The sequence below is a fragment of the Bipolaris victoriae genome, assembly GCF_000527765.1.
Source record: "Bipolaris victoriae FI3 unplaced genomic scaffold scaffold_14, whole genome shotgun sequence".
Classification (NCBI taxonomy): Eukaryota; Fungi; Ascomycota; class Dothideomycetes; order Pleosporales; family Pleosporaceae; genus Bipolaris; species Bipolaris victoriae.
Window position 1 is genome coordinate 248,216 of NW_014575378.1, and position 20,665 is coordinate 268,880.

The 20,665-nt window shown below is 53.0% G+C and overlaps 8 protein-coding genes across 8 annotated transcripts; 5 read left to right on the forward strand and 3 right to left on the reverse strand.

Moving 5' to 3' along the window:
* Nucleotides 1–226: 226 nt before the first annotated feature.
* Nucleotides 227–3,787, forward strand: COCVIDRAFT_34856 (hypothetical protein; the record flags this gene model as incomplete). Its single annotated transcript, XM_014704604.1, has 3 exons — nt 227–279; nt 408–409; nt 849–3,787. The coding sequence occupies 3 exons, from the start codon at nt 227–229 to the stop codon at nt 3,785–3,787; spliced, it is 2,994 nt and encodes a 997-aa protein (XP_014560090.1).
* Nucleotides 3,788–5,789: 2,002 nt separating this feature from the next.
* On the forward strand, nt 5,790–7,864 carry COCVIDRAFT_13164 (hypothetical protein; the record flags this gene model as incomplete). Its single annotated transcript, XM_014704508.1, has 2 exons — nt 5,790–6,145; nt 6,205–7,864. The coding sequence occupies 2 exons, from the start codon at nt 5,790–5,792 to the stop codon at nt 7,862–7,864; spliced, it is 2,016 nt and encodes a 671-aa protein (XP_014559994.1).
* A 2,531-nt stretch (nt 7,865–10,395) lies between these two features.
* Nucleotides 10,396–10,809, reverse strand: COCVIDRAFT_13165 (hypothetical protein; the record flags this gene model as incomplete). Its single annotated transcript, XM_014704509.1, has 1 exon — nt 10,396–10,809. One exon carries the CDS (start codon nt 10,807–10,809, stop codon nt 10,396–10,398), a length of 414 nt encoding a protein of 137 aa, XP_014559995.1.
* A 231-nt stretch (nt 10,810–11,040) lies between these two features.
* Nucleotides 11,041–11,652, forward strand: COCVIDRAFT_23764 (hypothetical protein; the record flags this gene model as incomplete). Its single annotated transcript, XM_014704532.1, has 2 exons — nt 11,041–11,290; nt 11,348–11,652. 2 exons carry the CDS (start codon nt 11,041–11,043, stop codon nt 11,650–11,652), a joined length of 555 nt encoding a protein of 184 aa, XP_014560018.1.
* A 1,989-nt stretch (nt 11,653–13,641) lies between these two features.
* COCVIDRAFT_90185 (hypothetical protein) lies at nt 13,642–15,389 on the reverse strand (the record flags this gene model as incomplete). The annotated part of the gene is made up of 3 exons (XM_014704605.1): nt 13,642–13,779; nt 13,835–14,714; nt 14,764–15,389. 3 exons carry the CDS (start codon nt 15,387–15,389, stop codon nt 13,642–13,644), a joined length of 1,644 nt encoding a protein of 547 aa, XP_014560091.1.
* Nucleotides 15,390–15,597: 208 nt separating this feature from the next.
* On the forward strand, nt 15,598–16,498 carry COCVIDRAFT_34860 (hypothetical protein; the record flags this gene model as incomplete). Its single annotated transcript, XM_014704606.1, has 4 exons — nt 15,598–15,628; nt 15,690–16,141; nt 16,196–16,418; nt 16,476–16,498. 4 exons carry the CDS (start codon nt 15,598–15,600, stop codon nt 16,496–16,498), a joined length of 729 nt encoding a protein of 242 aa, XP_014560092.1.
* Nucleotides 16,499–17,388: 890 nt separating this feature from the next.
* COCVIDRAFT_34861 (hypothetical protein) lies at nt 17,389–18,833 on the reverse strand (the record flags this gene model as incomplete). The annotated part of the gene is made up of 5 exons (XM_014704607.1): nt 17,389–17,467; nt 17,544–17,811; nt 17,874–18,437; nt 18,559–18,720; nt 18,791–18,833. The coding sequence occupies 5 exons, from the start codon at nt 18,831–18,833 to the stop codon at nt 17,389–17,391; spliced, it is 1,116 nt and encodes a 371-aa protein (XP_014560093.1).
* A 456-nt stretch (nt 18,834–19,289) lies between these two features.
* Nucleotides 19,290–20,370, forward strand: COCVIDRAFT_13170 (hypothetical protein; the record flags this gene model as incomplete). Its single annotated transcript, XM_014704510.1, has 3 exons — nt 19,290–19,611; nt 19,778–19,910; nt 20,019–20,370. 3 exons carry the CDS (start codon nt 19,290–19,292, stop codon nt 20,368–20,370), a joined length of 807 nt encoding a protein of 268 aa, XP_014559996.1.
* Nucleotides 20,371–20,665: the final 295 nt, after the last annotated feature.

The following is a 20,665-nucleotide window of genomic DNA, read 5'->3' on the forward strand; positions in this document are numbered from 1 at the left end:
TGTAAACTAGCGTCTCTTGGCGGCGCCTTCCTCACCAACCGTTGGGCGCTGTCATGGCTGGCCTGGCGCTTCCATTACCATGTCCTGTCGTCTGACTGGCTCTTGTCCATATTTTGCTGGACACGACGTCGAAGCTACACATCTGGAGCGTCTCAGATCTCGCATAGAGTTGTACATTTCCACCCCAGCGAATCCAGGGCGGCTACGGAGCCTCAAGCCCGCAAACATGGCGCTCGTTATGAAGCAGCTCCACCTGATGGCTCCAATCACCTTCACCCGGTGCCTGTGGACAATGCCTACTCCCACCGACGAGCTTTGACTCAGGGAGACGTGGCGGGCGCCTCTGCCACATCATAGGCCAGAAGGGACATCCAAGCAGAAGAGCTATACATATTAAGCCATGGCAGTGGTTTGCCAGGTCCGTTAAAGTCGGCCAAAAGATCTGGGGTCGCGTGTCTGTATGACAGCCTCACGCATCTCCTTTTTCTGCGTGCTTTCACTTTCTCCATTGCCTCTTTGCCGCTTTCTTTTCATCGCCTGTCGCCGCTTGGTGTGATTTCATTCGTTTTCGTTGTTCTGCAGTCGCTGTCGCCAGACAATAGCAGTGACAATACCAACGTCATTAATCATCCCAGTTCCCGTTTGAAAAAGCATTCGTTGACAACCATTCACTCCTACTATCTCTTTGAGATCTGGCTTTCCACATCGATTCAGGATACCGACACACGACTCCAACATGACTTCATATGGCCAGCCGCCACTAAGACCCCTACCTCGATCAACCGATAATACTAGGCGCCCGTTTGAAAGCGAGCAATACACAGACGACTCATACCTAAACCGAGCAGATGGAGAGGAACAGATATTAGTACATTTCCATGATGGGTTTGATGGAAACGCAACACCTGAGCAACAGAGCTGGGACATGGAGTCTAATGCTAGAGCACAGCGGACCATCACAAAGCGCAGCTCACGGTCCTTTTCAGGGCGTGCTTCACGACACAGATCTCGACGGAGAGAGCTACTGGGTCGACCCAGCAAGCCGGGCATCACTGTCGACACAAGTTTTACCAGGCACAGAGGTTCGGAACCACACCAGGTGTTTCCACAAGAATCGGAGAGAGGCAGTGGCTCTATCCGCAAGTCACCGTGGTTTGGCCTGAACAGGAATTCAACCAGACACAAAGGCCTTGGAATCACCAAGGGTACACCGCAACCAGAACACATGGATCGGAAGAGGCGGAGCATAGATCGGAACGAAATCGACACTGCTACGTCCATGACTCCTAGCACCAAGTCCTGGCAAGAAATTTCACCTTGGGACAGACGAATTCCGATAGGAATCTCAGTTCCTACTGACAGTATATCCGACTTTAGCTCCCTACAAGCAAATCGGCCTCGTGCTGGGAGCGACACTACTCTGGTCACACCAAGTATCATCATTACCCCTGCGGAAGTGAAGTCGGCCTGGTCACCCGACACACCCTTCACAGAGTCGGACTATACACCCAGCATCTATTCTCGCTATCAAACAGCTTTCGACAGGTCCAACGTCCCACCAGTCCCTGCTCTTCCTGCTGGAATGGCTCAACGTCCAGGGCAAGTTTCCAACAATGACATGCACGGCTCATCTGGCCACGCTAGAAACGACACATTGGATTCCGCTGGAACTGCGTTCGAAGAAGATGACGATTCCAAACGAAAAGATCGCGTCATGTCCACCAGCACCGTCTTTGAGGAGGACGAAACACCACTAAGTGCCAGAGCTGCCGAAAACTCGTTGGCCATTGACACATCAATGGTACCTACTCTTCGAAGATCGCAAGGGTGGTGGACCGTCATCACAACACCATTTGTTGCAACGCCTAAATCGTCAATATGGCTAGATGCTGGACGCAATGGGGATAGTACGCCAGACGTCCCGACTGTACCCATCCGGTATGGCATGGGTAAAGTAGAAACCCCCACGTCACCCCCTTCGCAAACCAACGCGCCGGCAGCTTCAGCAGCCAACGTCTCAGTGAAGTCTGATCCTGAAAAGGCAGTGAACTATCAAACACCTCCAGATTCTCACCGCGCTATCACCTCTCCTCTATCTGCAATGTCTGCCTCACCGGTGCTAGGTACAGCAGCCATCGGAACTGTCTTGATGCCTCGTCAGGTTGAGGAGCCACGCCACATTAATGTCAACATTGAATTGCAAGATAGGCGGCCGCCGGTGGAGAGCCAGCCAGTAAGGGCAAACTATCCACCGCCTGTACAGCAGATGCACACATCAATAGCAGCACCACAAGTCATGATTGCAACCTCTTCTGCCACAAACGCCAACAGTTCCTCACAGAGCCTGCCAGTGTTCGCCCCACCTCCAAAGGCGGCTCAAAAAGGCTCACATTGGAGCTATGACAACGGCAGTCGTTCTGGTTCCCGAGCATCTTCTCCAGATCTCAAGGGACGGAAGAAACATCGAAAAGTGTGCGATATGACAAGCATGTGGCCATTCGGAAAGAAGCAAAACCAAAATCCTCAAGACGGAGTTCAAGAGAAGAAAAAGAAGAGAGGAGTGTGTTTCTGGGGATGCTGCTGTTGTTTGATATTCTTCATCTTGTTGGCAATCATTATTCCACTTGCCGTGGTGTTGACGAGGAAAAGCGATGACAATAAGCCCATCGCGACCGAACCGAAGCCAGACGGCGGCAACCAATGGCTTAACCTACCAGATTACCCTCCTGTACCTACCGGCCTGCTAACTATTGCGCAACCTGAAGTGGTAGAGGAGGAGAGTGGTTGTGTCGCACCTACCACACTGTGGAGCTGTGCGCTGCCAAAGGAACTCCAGCAATCTGTTGCGCCAAACAAACCGGACCAGCCCAACTTTAAGATTGAAATCACGTTTGAGAACGGCAGTGCTGCAGAGCTGCCGCAGTCTCGACGTGCCAAAAGGGCCTCAAACCCAGTCTCAGCCGGCGCTTTGGTCCGGTCACTGCTTCACGCTCGCGCTGCGCCCTCACCATCCCCTACACCTCCATCAACCGACGATATGAACTTCTTGGGGAAGACGACAGATGGTAACTCGGCTCCTTTTGAAGGCGAAGAGACTGGCTTGTTCATCACCATGAGCGACCCGTCGACCAATGCATCGAAACTGGCGAAGCGTGCCAATGCAAACGACCCTACAAACATCACTGCCGTGATACCTCCGCCAATGTTGGCTTCTGACGGGACTGCAGCGCCTGCAAACCTGCTTCCCTCGCTTTCTGCACAGCCCCTGCGACTGTACAATCGAGGCAAAGAAGACGAGCATTACGGGTTCTACAACTACTTTGATCGATCAATCTTCCTGAAGCAGATCAACGGCACCAATCGTGGTGGAAACCCGGCAGACACGGATGGAGGGAGTTCCAAGGATGCTGCTAAGCTAAGATGCACATACTCACAGACGCGGTTTTTGGTACAGATATGGACTCGCAGCAAAGAAAGCAAGCCATTGTTACAAAAGTCTGCTTCTGGGAGTACAGATGCATTTAAGAGACCAGGCACCTTCCCGTATCCAGTCACTGTCACCATTGATCGCCACGGTGGAGATCCTGCCAAGAAAAACCTCTACTGCTATGAAATGGAGGATGACGGCACGATCAAGAACGAAGAGTCCAAAAAGTCATTCCAGTTTGAAGATCGAGCATTTGGGGGCACTCTGGTCAAGGGCACCCAGGGGCAAGGGAATGCCAGCGGGTCCATTGATGGTGGCACTGGTGGTTGTCGTTGCCAATGGCAGAACTGGCTCAACTAAGCCCCGCAAAGCCTGCAATTTTCTCTCCTGTTTTCTCGTGTCGAAATAACTTTCTGTTCCATTTGAGGTTTTGCATAGCGTTCGGCCTTGTTTTTTTTTTTGCCTTCTCGGATGGATGTTTCCGTCTTGACGCATAACTCTCACTGCCTTGGTCATCTTCATGACGTTTCCATCAGCAGCATGTCAGGAACATGAATAAGCAAATTATTAATACTCAACAACTGGATTTGACGCGGCTTTGAAGGCCGCCTTAGTCTAGATGTACCCTTAGTATCAGTCAGTATCAAAAATGCAATATTATAGACCTCGTTTCGAAGTGGGAAATGAATCGTGACTGTCGCGAGAGAGCTGGAGTGGCATGTCAGGACCCGCTCAGGATACAATTGCTCCACAGTGGCTGGACCGTTTTTCATGGGGCGGCGGACACAATCCATGTACCGCCCGTAGTTACCGTGACCCGAATACAAGGTGCAATAGTCCAAGGGGATGGAATTCAAACGCCGTCCATGGGTCCAGTGGAACAGTGGAACAGTGGCCAATTGTCGAGACCCTGTGAGAATCCATTCAGGATTGTGGCAAGAGGAAATGTCCTCACTCTGATACCAGAGAAGCAGATGTCGTACTACAGTACGATCTGGCAGAGGCCCGTTTGAATATACATACTACGTAGTAAGTGTGTATGTGTGTATGGAGGAGGACTCGTTGGCTTGGCACCAAGACGCCGGAAGCAGGCGGGACGATGTCACTCTGCACCGTTACTGAAGTTGATGGCTGCGACGACAGCGGCGGCCCCAAGATGCTGGAGTAGGCGTAGGTGCGAGGACAAGGGTGGATACGAAGTGTGGTAGGAGCACTAAGCAGCGCTGCACGGACTCTGCTTGGCGAAGAGCCTCGGACTTCCCCACAGCCATTGAACTCAACACGCGCTCTGCATGGCGCCTGTGATTGGCTCTTGTGCATCTCCCATTCCTCAGAACATCTCCGCTGCCTCGACTGCCCAGCACAACGACATGACAAGACCGCGTCAGCGGCGTAAGACGTCTGGCAGGGTGGGCAATGCCATGCCTTCGATTATTTGCTTGGTGTGCTTGTCAACAGCCACTCCGGAGGCTTGTCGCTCGACGTCATCAGTCGTCGGTCCCAAATGCGCGAACACTGCGGTAGCATTTAGATCTGGGGATGAGCACGACATACAGGGTCCTCCTAGGACGTGGATATTGAGAAATGGGGCACACGGCTGCGGGCGTGCATTCGCTCCATATTTTGCTTTGCTCGATGGCCCAATGACAGCTGTCTGTCTGCGGAAAAAGGACTGGGATTGACTGTCGCGTGAGGTCCTTCCGGACCTGGTGGGTCTGCGGAATGGTAGCATTCTCGCCTTCGACTAGCCTTCATTGGAAGCGACAGCATTAACATTAAGAATTTTCTTCGCCTACTGGACCCTTTATAAGCTCTACTTGGAGCTCCTGTAGCTATGTGCAGCTTTGTTTTATCGCGTTCGCGCACATATTGCGCGCTCCTGCCCTCTTGTCTCCGCCCCGTCCACGCCCTGGAGAATCTTTTTCAAAACGTCCAATAGCTACTCAAACTAGCTATCTGGCTGCAACGCCAATCGTCAGTATTGGATAGCGCGCCATCACCGGCAACGTCAACACGCCAGTAATCTGCCGACGCCGCCGTTCGGGAATATAGCTACTAGTCGTCCCAGTATCGGGACGTCCGGTATTACTACTACAACCAGGGCCAGTCTTTGCAGATCCCTACCCACCACTCAGAGGCTGTTCTCCGCAACGTGGTAGTGTCTCAACTGCTTCGTGGAACTAGTCGAGTGGGATCCAGCAAAATTTGCCAATCTTTCAAGGACGATCCGTGGGTTGAATCGCCATCCCATCGTATAAAGGCAACGACCACGGCCTGTGCTTTTAGACTGCATTATTTCTGATCACCACAAAAAGCAGCCAACAACGAGTTTCTCCCATTAACTCGTTGCTCCATTGCTACCATGGCCTCCACGGCAGAATCCCTCAGGGACTATGGCGTCGCTGCCCCTCACGGACCCAACATGACGGGTGAACATCAAGCCACCCAAGACATCGACATCCGAAAAGACATGAGCGAGAACGAGGCTAGTGTTTTCCACGCCCTGCTTCACCCTGAGGATCTCTACACTGCCGAAGGAACCTACTGGGCCGACTTGCCCATTGGCCAACGGGTCAGGTTCGTTGGACAAGTCGATGCACAGGAAGCAAAGGCCGAAGCCAGCTACTTCTGGAACATGTTCAAGAACGACCCTCTTGCTCCAATTGGCCATTACTTCCGCACTTGCGTGATCCCTGGTGCCGGTCTTGGTTTGGAAGGGTAAGTCATCCATGCACAATATTACATCATCCAGCGACATATTCTGACTATTCTACCAGTTATGTCCTCTTCTCCATTGGCAACGTTCGCCCTCTACTTAAGGCTGCTTTCCCCGACTGCTGGGGCACCCACGAAATCTGCGACAAGACATGGACACAGGCTGTCGACTACCTCGAGATTTGCGGTATCATTGTCGGTCAGATTCTCGTTGGTATCGTTGGTGACTGGCTTGGCCGTCGATTTGGTCTCATTCAGGATGCCACCATCATGTTCGTTGGTCTTCTGATGCTTACTGCTGCCTGGGGTGTTACTCAGAACGGCTGGGTCATCTGCTACGTATGGGCTCTCTTCTTCTATGGCATTGGTGTTGGAGGTGAATACCCCATGACTGCAACAGCCGGTATGGAGAATGCCGTCGGCTCTGGAAAGGTTTCGACAAAAGACGACCGTCTTCACCGCGGACGAAAAGTCACCAGTGCCTTTTTGATGCAGGGTTGGGGTCAGTTCTTCAACCAGGTCATTCTCATTATCCTGCTCCTCATCTTCCACGGTGGATCATCGCCGCCTTACTCCAAGACTTTGGCCCAATGGACTTACCGCGTCTCGTTCGCCATTCCTGCCGTTGGAACGCTGTGGCTTGTCTACTTCCGTTACTACAAGATGAAGTCGGCTTCGAAGCAATTGATGCTTTCTAAGAAGAAATCCAATGTCACTGGATACGATGTCCAGTCGTTGAAGCTCACCTTCACCTACTTTGGCCCCCGTCTCCTGGCTACTGCCGGTGCTTGGTTCGCCAACGATGTCTTCTTCTATGGCAACAAGCTTTTCCAGAACGAGTTTATCAGCATCCTCACACCTGGCAACAAGTCGGTTATGACTGATTGGCTATACAACCTTATCAACGTCGGCGTATCGCTGTGCGGATATTATCTCGCCTCTGTTCTCATTGACAACAAGCTCTACGGCCGCAAGTGGATGATGATTGTCGGTTTCATGGCCGACTTTGTCCTCTTCATGGTTCCCGGATTTGCCCTGAAATACTTCACTTCGATTGAGAACATTCACGGCTTCCAGGCTATGTACTTCCTGTCTTCCTTCTTCAACCAATTTGGACCCAACAGTGTCACTTTCCTTGTGGCTGCCGAGGTTTTCCCCACACCAGTTCGCGCTACTGCTCACGGATTCAGTGCGGCATGGGGCAAGCTCGGTGCACTTCTCGCCGCCATTCTCTACAATTACATTGACATCCAGACCAAGTTCTACTTTGTCCCCTGGTTCGGTCTTGTTGGTGCACTTCTCACTCTGCTCTTCCTTCCCGACACGACCGGCCTGGATCTCAAGGAGCAAGAGCGTCGATGGGCATACATTCGAGCTGGCCGAGAGCACGAGTACCACGGTATTGCCATCCACTGGAAGCACCTTTCATGGTGGGAGCGTTTCCGTGGACAGCACAAGGGATACGATGCCAAGCTGGACTACGAGCAGAAGATTGACGAGATGCGCGCGGACTGGGTAGAGCGCCAGCAGCACAAGTTCTCGGAGAAGAACGGATGGGAAAATGTCGAGGCAGACGAGGACGACCATGCTGATGTGCATAACTACTTCAAGCGGACAACACCTGGTACTCCTACTGGACCCGAGCCCATGATGGCGCCCAAGGCCGTGTCTGAGAACTCCTCTGGAGATGAGATTACGAACGAAAAGAAGATCCAGCAATGAGAAAAACATAGGCCAGTGAATATATAGGGCTATGTTTGGGTTGGGGGAAAAAGTGTAGTTATAAGTGGTATTAGCGGGTTTATTTCTTCTTTCCCCTCGAGCATTACAGCGGCGTTTGGGAATTGGGCATTGGCGCTAGAGCGCAGATGAGACGGATTGGTAGATTCAACAAGCAAGAAAGTTAATGGACATGCTATCCATCCCATATGAGAGACACTGTGATGATGACGAGGCGTGCCGGTTGCATGGTTTGGTAGGAGAAGACGTTGAATCGATAGTGTTGCAGGATACATAAAACATCCATGTGTAATGCATTGGTAAGAAAAAAACCCCCCCAAGGGTCCAACGAACTTGGGTCATGGTCATGGTCATGGTCATTTTAGCCATTTGGAAAAGGTAATGACGAGATCAATGCGCTTTTGGGGTAAGGTAATGAGGGGGGGAGGGAGGTACAGGTGGTTAGTACCGTAGAAAGAAAAACAACAACAACAATGGCGATTGTCTGAATCCGGGACTTCTCCACGTGCGCTCCAAAGAAAAAAAACATAAGTAAAATAGCTTAGCTTAGCTTGTGCATTTTTATGCATTTAGGAGCGGATGCAGCATGCATGATACCGCGGCAGGCAGGTAGGTAGGATAGGCACCAGCGGACGGGTACCGCAAACACAGGTATATATATACATATAAAGTGATAGGGCAAAAAAACGGGCGCGCAAGGGTTGGGTTGGTTGCACTACCTACTCTACTTACCCAGTCTGAGCAGCAGGGCAGGAAAGCCATGGGGCACCTGCGTCTGCACCTGCCCGCTTGCAACGGGCGAGCACCAAACAAAAAAAATCTTCGCCCTCTCTCGGTCCTTTGAGTGAGCGGTGAAGAAGAGGCATGAATTGCGGCAATTACCAGTGGTGACTTTGACGATTTTTTTCTATTGTCTCTCCCTCCCCGCGACTCGCGGTCTTGCTCCTTCTCCACGATCTGCGCATTATTGTGTGGCTCGGACGTGCGTTGCGCAGTGACGGTTTGAGTCGAGGTGCAGGCCAAGGATGTGGGCGGTGGGCAAGGGGGGGTAAAAGGGCGTCTAGGTGCCTTTGCTTTCCATCTCCTCTCTCTTTATCGCTATCGTGTGCGATCCGAGGGCACGGGCGCGTTGGTGCTGGCGCGAGCGAAGGGAAGGAGCCGCAATACGAGAAATGCTAGTGGCAGTCTTGATTTCGTAAGACGGGATTCTGTGGGAGAGACGGGAATATTCCAATGGATTCTAGAGCAATTTTTTTTGGTTAGGAGACATGAGGGAAATTAAAGTTTTTTTGTTTTGTTTCCTGCGCGCGGGTTATGGTGAAAGGCGGGTAGGAACTGTGGTACAGGCGCAAGGGGCATAAAGTTTGCTCTGGAAAGCATAGTGAGGGTCGTGCAAAGGGTCTGGACACAATTCTTTCTTTTTGTGTTTGTGTTTCATTGGGTTCGCCTTAAGGGAGACAGAAGTCCAGGAAATAAGGGATAGTCTTTTTGATATTGACCACCGTCTTTATGATTCAACGTGCTATCGCTCGCCGCGCAATCAACGCGTGGTCTAGATGGAGACGGGAAGCAGGGATCTAGGGGAGAAAGAAAAAAGCCAAGCATTGTGCAATTTCGTCGAGAATCGGAGAAGAGGCAGACGACGTCACAATCACCTCGTTATCGCAAGCAGGCGATGTGCTGCGAAGCGAGATTAGCGGTATGGGGTTGACCGCCTGCAAGTCCGGAGACGTGGTGTGACGGCCGGGGGAGGTAGCTTGGATTTTAGCCGCTTTGCCCCAATGTAGGTACAAATTGCAAGATATTTTGTTTCGATAGATTGCGCGCCTGAGGAATTAATGGGCGTGATATGCGCGGCTTGCAGCAGGCCAAGGGGGGAGGGCAGGAGGACGGGCAAGGTATGATTTGGGTGGTAGTGCATTGTTGGGGATCGGCATGGGATAGACAAGCAGAGGGCGTCGGAGCGAAGGCGATTATTGAGCCAGGGGAAACAAAACGATGTCTCGCGGTGAGGCTGGTGAGCGTGGTGTGCAGCGCAAGGGGACACGCGTCGCATGTCACGGGCCCATGACGAGTCCCGAGGGCAAAAAACCAAGTGGTAGCTGGTGATGGGCCATTGACGGGCGTGGCAGCGTTGCTAAAGTTAGCAAAACGAATGACGGAGGACGCGAAACACAGCCAGGCGGGATTGCAGCAACAGTCATGCAAACACAAGGCTGCTCCACCACCAACCCTGTGTTATAGCGAGGCGGTGCGCAGCCAGGGCAACGATCATCGAGCGAGGAGAAAAAAAATAGCGGCACTGCCCCTGGGACACTGGGTCTGCGTGCAGCGTGCCTTGCTGCATGGTGTTAGTGGCACCGCTGCTCGGCGGGCGGGAGGGCGTTTTGCTGGCGGCGCGATAAGCAGCACCAAGCGAGGCGATAGTGGAGAGAGGTGTTGCGTGGCACTGGCGACGACGGGCCTCGTCCGACGCCTCTTTTTTTTTTTACTCGGTCTCCTCATGGTGTTTCTCATTGATGATGTGGTGCCTGGCAGAGGTGCAGAGAGGCTGGGAATGGGTGGGAGAATGCTGGGCCGCCGTTGGGTGGTTTCCCAGCACCTGCGTTGTCGCAGAGTGTTGGCGTCCAATGGCAGACGGGGGGAAGGCAGGCAAAAAAGAAGGCATTCGGCGCGACTCCAGCCACGACCCAGCCGCCGACTAGGCTTGCCCAACGGTCCAAGGAACAAAGCAGCTTCAATTCTTGGAACAATGCTTGTCCATCTGCCAATCGAGCCTTGGGCCCGCGTCTGTGCGCCCGGGCCCTCCTCTCATCCACTGTTGGGGCGGGCGTGGCGTGCCGGCCAAACACACGGGCCCCGCCTTCCCTCGCTCCTGCTGTCACCAAAGGCAGGCGCACGGCCCCCGTCTGCGGTGGGCCGTCCATTGCGACACCCAGCCCAGGCAGGCGCAACCCACGCCTCGAGCAAATAAATAGATGTGCCTTTGTGCCTCCCACACCCTCTCCTTTCTTACTCTCCATCCACTCCAGCATCATCATCATCAATTGCCTTCCATCGCATCCAGATCCGTCGAGTCGATCATCCAGTCGCTATCTCCGTTACAGCCTCTACTCTACACATTTAATACAACCACCCACCACTAACTCATAATCAACATGCGTTTCTCCACCATCTCCGTCGCTTTCTTGGCCGGTGCCGTCGCCGCTGCTCCTCAGTACGACGTCCTCCCAATCAGCCAGATTTCCGACGGTCAGATCCAGGCTCCTCCTGCCACTCCCCCTGCCGTCTCTGCCACCTCTGCCGTCCCCTCGGGCGTTCCTTCGGTTGTGCCTTCTGGCGTCCCCTCGGCTGTCCCCTCTCCCTCTGGCGTTCCCCAGGTCCCCTCTCCCTCTGAGGTCCCTGTCGGTAAGTTTGCGCCCCTACAAATACTCCATTCACGTACAGCCTGCTGACTACCAAAAGGCACTGGCCCCGTCCCTCTCCCATCTCCCACTGCCACCCCCGTCGCTCCTGGCACCCCTGGCACCACCCCCATTGTCATTCCTCCTGGTGGCTCCAACTCCACTGTCCCCGCTCCCTCTGGCAGCGGTGCTCAGTCAAGCGGTCCCAGTGCTAGCGCCAGCGGATCTTCCCCCGCTGGTTCTACCGGTGCCTCCAGCAGCCCTACCTCCTCCGCCAGCGTTCCCCAGGCTAGCGGTGCCGCCGCCGGCAACATGGTCTCCTTCGGTGGCCTTGTCCTTGCCATCGGTGCTGCCGTCTTCGCTTAAACGCATCATGAGACGACCATCACACTGCTTCCACAAACACTGACGCAACTGCAAACAATCTGACAACAGTCGTGGCCGCAAGGCATCAAGCCTTTGCGATCACAACCGCGACTTTGTCATGCATTGTCGGTAGCTGTCTCAGCCTTGGTTGTGGATGTCTGCGCGACCTTTTTGCTTTCATCGTACATCAGCAATTGTTTTGTTTAGAGGCCAATCACGGAGTAACAAGTCTTTTTTGGAGAGCATTATTGCCATGATTGGGTTTAATTATTGAGACGACAGGGCTTCCACTTGGGGGGAGGTTCAGGATTGGCATTACGAATCCGACTTAATGCAATATGTCCCAAAGGGATACCGAACACATTGTTCAGTTCATGTTTATAACTGGTTAATCACCAATACAACATGTCAAGGGCTGCCGAAAGGTTGTACCTGATCTACAATATTTGAATGTGCTTTTGTGATGGTGATGACATTGTCTTCCACTGCATTGTGATGTTTGCTCAGAGTACGTGGCAAAGGGCTTCAGGGTGGAACAAACACCATGGTCCCAGCCAAGCATCGCCCCTTTCAACAGATATCACCAAAACCGTCTTCATTCTCGTAGCTTGGAGGTTGACGGATTCTACACATGCAAGGCGTTATGCGGTACCAATCCTTATCGCTAGTGGATGTGTGTACCTGAAGATCTAAACTCACGTGATCTGCACGAAGGGGAGGGGGGCAACATCCGCAGCCTTGGCTCCCTTTGCCCTCTTCCCGCACCCAAAATCAGCCATGACCCCAACCAACTCCCAACGGTATTCGGCCAAAACCACAGACTGCCAAACTCCATCACCCAACAATACCCACCCGAACCCCCATCTCCTCGTAATCGCTTACTCCCTTTTCCCCCCCTTACCTTGGATCCAAGTGAGACACGCAGCGGGTAGCCCCGAACCATAGCGGGGGGGAAAATAAGCAAAGCACAGCCCCTTGGTTCTTAGTCCTACCTTTGGCGCTAATGCCCGTATGCGGAAGCCCCGACGCCCCAATGCACACACTAGCTTTTGCTTTGACGTGAACCAGCGGGTTAAAGTAGGTATGCATATGTAACCTTGATTTGCATTTTGTGCCTGGCTCTCGGACCTCTCTCTCTTGGTGTTTTTTCCTTTTTCTTTTTCTTTTCCCTTTATACATATTTGGATATGAATTTTTGCTTTTTTTTCTCTCTTGGGTTGGTGGAAAGGGAAAAGGGGGGAAGGGGGGAGGGAGGAAAGGAAATGGGCAGCTCAACGAAAATCGTAGGGCGCTGGGAATAAACCTTCTCGACTTATTGCCAAGGGGATGAGATTAGAAATTTATAGTAAGGTTGGGGATTATCGTTTGCATCAATGGGTATGTTGTGATAAAAGCCTTCCGTACTGTATGCTTATGGGACATTCGCGTTGAACATTGGAGCAAAAAAGCACATCTGTATCTTGTCTTGTTTCTTTCTCCCCCCCCCCATTTTTCGCCACTGTACTAGCATGGTCCTTTAGCGTTTTTTACTCACATCCACGTTTCAAACACATCTTGGGGGCGTGAAACATTTATGCGCAAAAAACTCTATGTACACCTAGATGCGCCATTCCCTTCTCAACAAGCCGCTACAGAACATTAGTCGCAATTGCCGAGGCGCTCTGATGAGTCTGGCCCTGGCTATCTTGGTACCTTGACGCCACAGCATGTGCGGCTACGGTAGCCACTATCCTGTGGTCATGACTGGCAACTAGCATGTACCCAACAAGCAATACCTGCACTGCAGGGGTTGAATAACTGTCTGGTATTACTGTGTTCTCTGTATGTCATTTATAGGCAGAAGAAGAAGAAGAAGAAGAAGAAGAAGAAGAGAGACAAGCAATAAACAACATCCAATCATTCAAAAGACATTTCACGCAAAGAAACAATGTCCTGGCAAACAGAGGGTATCATTCTTCTCCTGCTAAACTAACCTGTCTAGCCTGTCCATCACCTCGCCTCAATGACATGTGTAAGAAGCTGACCCAAGGGGTTTAGCCCCTCGTCTGCCGTCAAAATGCGCTTTGGTATCTCGAATTCGACTTCTGGCTCCTTCTTGAGATCGCGGTCTAGTTCAACGTCGAGGAGCTACAAGGGCTGTCAGTATCGAGCATATCACAAAAGACAAAACCATAAGACTTACTGCAGTGTAGGAATGATCCAAAAAGTCCTCTAGGTTGTATGATCGTTTTGTAAATTGCTCAGAGATAATCTTGGCGAGTGTAGCAACATTGGGGTGGTAATGCGATTGCAGAGCTACCAACTCCCACACGCTGCTCTCAATAGCATTGGTCAGAAAAGGGTCCGCTTCATCCATATCAAACGGGTCATCCATGCCCTCTGCTTCCACCTCCTCCTTGAGTTCCGGATCCCGAATCTCGCGGTGCATCATAAATGTACACGCAGGATGGCGTTTGAACATGTTGTACACCCAGGGTATTACAACCACAATACCCGCTGGCGGTCCGTGGAGCGCCAAGCGCGACAGACGCTTGATGAAGCTTGCGACCAGAGTAGCGGGCAAGTGCGACGAGGACATGAAGGTGTCGAGGAGGCGGAAGAAGCGTGATCGGTGCTTCGAGTGTAGGAGACCGTCATCAAGAAGCGAGTAGAGTTTGTAATAAAAGGATGGGTAGTCAAGGTTCTTCTCTGAGATAAGGTAGTAGATTCCTGACAGTGCAAGTAGCGATGTTGCACCGCCCACGTTGTACGAGTCGGTCAAAAAGTCTGACAAGATTTCAGGCTGCTGGAACCAAGGCGCAATCTGGTAGGAGAAGGTGGTCAAGATAGTTTTTCGCTGCTCCTTTGAGAGCCCTGTGCGCATCGTCGCCAACCACGCTGCTTGGGCCTTCTCCTTGTATGCCTGAAGAGATGGAATTGGGCTCTTTCCTTGTACCTCGACGTAAAAATTCTGAATCTCGGCTTTGGATTTGGGGACTTGGTCGAGGGTGGAGAGTAGGGACATGCTGTTTGCCGCTACGAGTTGCTGGGTGGTAATGTCCAGGTCTTCGTCAAGTGTTTTTCTGAGTATGTTAATACGTGGTCTTCACGTTCAGGCATGTATGCACTCACTTGATAGTTTGGAATGTCTGATATCGAATATCATCAAACTGCTTGAGGTACTTCTCCGCAAACTCCTCGCGGTTTAAGTCGTCTAAGGGGAGGTGTAGTAGAACTTCGACAAGACGAGGCAAAGGGCCGTTCTTGACCTTGTAATCTTTCTGCGACTTTGCCTCCTCCTTGACCAATCGCATCAGCAGTGTCAAGGCTACCGACTGCTTTGGAGGGTGCTCGCTGCGGAGGAAGTCGTCTAGAAGCATATTACAGAGCTCCCGGTAGCGCTCCTTGAGCCATGATACAATAACACCCTCTGCCTCGCTCATACCCTTGCTCTTCACCATGTCGCCCGTGACGAGCAACCGCGAGAAGACTCGGCATAGTGCAACAGCTGCCAGTATTGGGCCCTCATTCTCGGCGTCTGACTGCTTGGCTCGCTGCAAAAGAGTGGCAATGTTGTTGTAGTGCTTTCGCGACTCGAGAATCTGGGCTTCGAGCTGTACGATTTCGGATTGTAGGTCGTCGCCGTCTTCGCTGGAGGACTTGCGCCGGCTCTTCGACTTGGATTCGCTGCGCTCTAGCTTGCTTGGGTCCCTTTTTCTCTTGACCCCAGACATTGTCGCAGATTTTGTACCCGCCATCTTCGTCTGAAGCTCGCTGCTTCGCGTGGTGTGGAATGACGTGCAGGCGCAAAAAAGTTGTCGATGCCAAAAAGTCAGGCCCCGGCCGGGCGAAGTTCGGTTAGCGCATCGGCGTCGGTGCTTGGCTCAGGTTTGGTACGCAACATCACGAAAAGCTAGCTCTCGACGACGACCAGCACCCCCAACTGCACCCCCTCATCAGACAGCCATGGCCTCACGTCTTGCAAGGAGCGCGGTCGGTGAGTAGCAGCGTTCCGATGAAGATGCGATGCCATTGACCCCATTGCTCACGCACAACAGGCGCCGCCCGTCTCCGCCCATCGCTTCCTCTCCGCGCCCTGCCCTCGATGGGCATGCAGGCCCGCTACAACTCCAACCTGCCCCAGGAGGACCCCAAGAAGAAGGCCCAGACCCTCCTCGACTCGATACCCGTTCCCGGCAACAGCCCCCTCACCAAGGCTGCCGTGCTCTCTGCCGGAGCCGGTCTCTCGGTCGCCGCCATCAGCAACGAGCTCTACGTCGTCAACGAGGAGTCCATTGTCGCTCTCTCTCTGCTCACCATCTTCTGGGCCGTTGCCAAGTACGCCGGACCTGCGTGGGGCGACTATGCGCAGCAGCAGTTGGACAAGATCTCGGGTATCTTGAACTCTGCTCGCCAGGACCACACCGCAGCCGTCAAGCAGCGCATTGAGAGCGTTCAGGACCTCAGCAGCGTCATTGAGGTCACCAAGACCCTCTTCGAGGTTTCTAAGGTGCGCTGGTTCCGTTTGGGAGATGGAGGGGTATCAGACTGACCATTTTCACAGGAGACCGCCCAGCTCGAGGCCCAGGCTTTCGAGCTCGAGCAGAAGACTGCCATCGCCGCCGAGGCCAAGTCTGTCCTCGACTCGTGGGTCCGCTACGAGGGCCAGGTCAAGCAGAGGCAGCAGCGCGAGCTTGCCGAGTCCATCATTGCCAAGATTGAGAAGGAGCTCGAGAACCCCAAGACTCTCAAGCAGATTCTTGACCAGAGCGTCACTGACGTTGAGAGTGCGTTTTGAACCAAAAGTATAGATTCTTGTGTCACATGCTAATGATAATATGTAGGGATTGTCTCGCAAAAGGCATAAGCGACCTAGCGCATCGAGCAGCCAAGTATATCAAATGTTAGACCAATATGTGCAATAGTCGGACTCATTCAATGTAGAGCACCCTAGGCTGGGGAAATGGCCCAATAAATCTGATTGCGTCTTGAATGCCTATGCCCACTTTTGATTGTTTGTGTGTCTTTTTCGGAGATGAGCGATGGGGTTGATTGAATCTTGGTCAAAGTTCCTCTGGGTGGGGCTTTGCTAGTCTTCTTGTAACCTGAACGTTTGATTGACTGACTTGACTACTACCCCATTACCACTAAAACATTACCACACAATGATAGGCAATTCCCACGCGATCCAAACACATGCACAAGCCAGGCATTATTCACATCCATATCAGATAATAGCCAACAGGTTCCGAGAAGAAGAAGAGGAGGAGGAGGAGGGGGGGGGAGGATAATATGACCACAAGCTGCCAAGAGCGGGAAGGGGGGAGACCAGTTCACCGTACCCGCACCAGAAATGAGCAACTCCAAGCCATGCCAAGTCTGCTGTTGCCATGCCCAAACGACAAAACCCCTCTCTTTCTTGTTCTCTGTACCCCCTTATTTCAAGGTATGACGAGGTTGTACAAGTCAAGTGCAAGGGGAGGGGGAAGAGCGATACATGTTGACCAATCGATTGATGCCTTGTAGATTGGGGGTATTATAGCAGAGAAAAGGGGGGGGGTATGTATTTTGAGTGGGTTTAGGTCGCGGGAGAGAGAGAGAGAGAGAGAGAGCGGGTAAACAATAAAAAATAGTAGTAGTAGTAGTAGAAGAAGAAGCAGACTACGACAAGGCCAGTAAAGGTTGTGGTAAGAGAAAGGGTATCGTTGGAATGTGATATGGTAAAGGGAGCGGGCGCGGGAATAGGTAGCAGCCAAGCTACGGCCACCAGCCCATTCTCTTGTAGCTCTCAATGACCTCCTCGACCTTCTCCCTCGTGCACTTCTCCACATTGTATCTGGTGTGGTGTTAGTATGTTGTTGGGTTACTACTCATTTGGCAGCTACGCCAAGGTGGGGGGTGGGGTAGCTTACTTGAACCCGGTTTCTTTCTCGAACAGGCTACCATCCATGCACAGATCCGCGTCTTTAAGCAGCTCCTTTTCCATGTAAGGCGTCAGCGGTGTAGATTGGCTGATCCCAGCCTTTGACTGCAGCTCTGCCCAGGGGTCTAGTGTTTCTTCGTTGACCTCGTCGACGACATGGTCGAGGTTTAGTCGTGCAAAGGCGGAGATGAGGGTGCCGTGGAAGCCAGTCTTGATGTTGAAAATCTCGCCCATGAACTCGGCCGTGTGTTTTTGTGCTACAAGTATTGTGAGTAATGGAGACCAAGGTAGAACACAAGCACCAAGGAGTGAAACGTACACGTATTTCCATGGTCCACAATGTTGAAAATGGGTGGCGGTCGGCGGGCGGTCGGTCCCTTGACATACCACTGCGCACCATGCCACAGAGCCCTTGTGGCGTCCTCAATATGCACCAAGTTTGTCTTCATGTCTTCCTTCCAGAGGAAGCGCATCTCCTTGCCCATGCTCTGGTATACTCTCGCCATGCACAGCGCCGTGCTGAAAAACTTGCTCGTGTAGGGGCCATAGACGTGAGCCATGCGCATAATCATAAGGTTCAAGCCCTCAATCTTGGCCAGGTCCTCCTCGCCCTTGAGCTTCCACTTTGCCAGATTTGACCAGGGTTTCGTCTTGTCAGTCTCCTTGTGGGGTATGTTCTCTGGCTTGTAGACCATGCCGGTACTCAGCTCAACGAAGCATTTTACTTTGCGCTTTGCAGCCTCGCGGCCAATGTTCATGGAGAGGCCATAGGAGCGGAGTTCATAAACTTTTTCCTCCTGAGAGAAGCGTGTCTCGCCACCGCAGTTGAATACATAGTCGAACTCACCACCACCCTCACGATCGAATATTCGGGGTAGGGATCCTGGAGGGACAAGTGTCAGTCTCGAATTGCCTTGTGGCCAGCATGTTTTGAAGGGGGGTGAGGATTGTGCGTATGTCTGTGTCATGGATAGTTGTGTAGGTGGTGAGCAAGGGATACGCACGTTCTTGTGCCGCGTCCGCCTGGATGAAGCGCTCCCTCGAGCAGGCGTCCTTGAACTCTGGGGCCAGCCACGCCAACTCTGGCAGATGTTTGTCGACGATGCGTAATTCGGAAGCGAGGTTGTTGTCGTAGATGTACTTGCATAGGTGTCGTCCGGTATAACCTGGAACGGGTTTGTTAGTCCTCTCGCGTCTTATCTCTGGCCGTGGGCGTGGCAGCGAGGGCAGCGTTACCGAGTCCGCCTATTATGAGGACCGCAGGCTTGTCTGAGGCCATGGTGTGCGTCGCGTCAGGGTTCGATCTACGCAGACTGAGTGCGCAACGAGATCGCTAGGAGAATTTGGGGCGACGCAGTGGGCGGATGGTGTCTTGTAATGTCAAATTCGGGGGTTGCGGGTCGCGCTCAATGCTCAACGCTCAGACCCCAGACGTGTGGTTGCACGAGACGGGCTGACAAAGGGAGAAGGGTGGCGTGTGTGTAGGCACGGGCGAGGCCTTTGGTTGCTCTCGTATGCGTAGGCAGCGGGCCGGCGTGGGCTTGGGCTGTGCGGTGCGGTGCGGTGCAGTCTTCGCAATGGCGGGCGTGGGTTTGGGACGAGAAGACTAGTGAGTGGCTTCCCACCAAGAGACAGAGGCTCAAAAGTGTAGGGTATCGCGGCACGACGATGTCATATAACCCTGGCCCAATCTAGCCGACTCATTGACCTGCAGCACGAGGCAGTCAGGCCGACAATGGGGAGCAGCAATTCTCTTGGTACCAGAAGCCGTCCAGGAGTCTCTTCGTATCGAAAAAAAGGGACATGGTTCTCTCCCCGCCTGCTCCCTCCCTTCCCCCGATCTCACGCCGTAGTCGGGCACTCGTCGCCCGGCCAAACCAAAGCACACACATATACACACAGACATACACACACACACACACGAACGACTGGTACTGGCCCCGTCAGCGGACCGAGATTAGCCTGGCCATGGTTCATTGATGCTGTGGTTTTGCAACGGCACCTGTGTTGGCCGAGAGACATCTGGGGCTGGGGGAATGGTTCAAGAGTAGTACTAGGTAGGTCACGTCACATCACGGCGCCTTGACAGGATGACGTTTGCCCTTGGCTCTTGAGGGGTGGGAGTGTGCAAGCAGAGGCGGTTGCGGCGGGAGATGAACAGCAGTCAGGCGGGCGGTGAAGGGCGTGTCGGCGCGCTCCCGCAGTGCTGAAGCACACGTCTAGCAACAAGCCTTGGGTCTCATGACAGCCCAAAGTGGGGAGGCGTCTCAGGGGCAGGTTCCGTTGCTGAAATGCTGGAGTCGTTGGGCTTCTACCAGGCCGGCCCTTGCAAGAAGAAACCTACTGGCAGCACCCAGTAAGTAGACCCGACAAGCCTTGCAATGGCCACTTTCTCCAGATGTCAGGCTGGGCAAGCAACCGTTCGCACCAGTCAGGGCTGCAAAAAAAGCAAATGACTGTGGAGCCGCTATGTTATGCATCTCTTCGCCTTTGCTCTCGGGCGTCTGGGGCGCGTCCCTATAGTTCAACGTCGGAACGTGCTTGCATGGTCAACACCAGGCTTGCCTCCGCGGAGCCTGCACACATGCACGCAATGCTCAGAGACAACCAAGCACACACACACCCGCCCACGTCCGCCACAACCCACGGCCACTCTTGGTGGGGCCATTGCGGCGGCGCCTCTTGATCCCAATCCAGCCTTCATGACTCTGGCCCGCCCAGGTACCAGTCACACTGCAAGATTGCATGAGCCCATGCATTGGGTTGGGGAGCCACCGCCAACGGCTGGTGACGCCATCCCCAAGCCCGTCGGCTAGTTTGCACATATACAGGTAGGTACTTACGTGTACATGTGTATACTATAGACATATATATATGTAAGCATTGTACTCTCTATTCACTCTTGCACAAAAAAAAAAGGCTACGCCCTGCAATCGTCCCATTTCCATCCAACGCACACTTTCCAGGTCCCCCCGCCAGATGCCACTGTTTCATGCCTGGGCAGCATCGTCGGTGTCGACAAGCAAGAACGGCTGTTCATGCACGGAAGCTGCAGCCCGTTATGATCGACCCGCACTTGCATAATGCACGCCTTCCATTACACAAAGCACA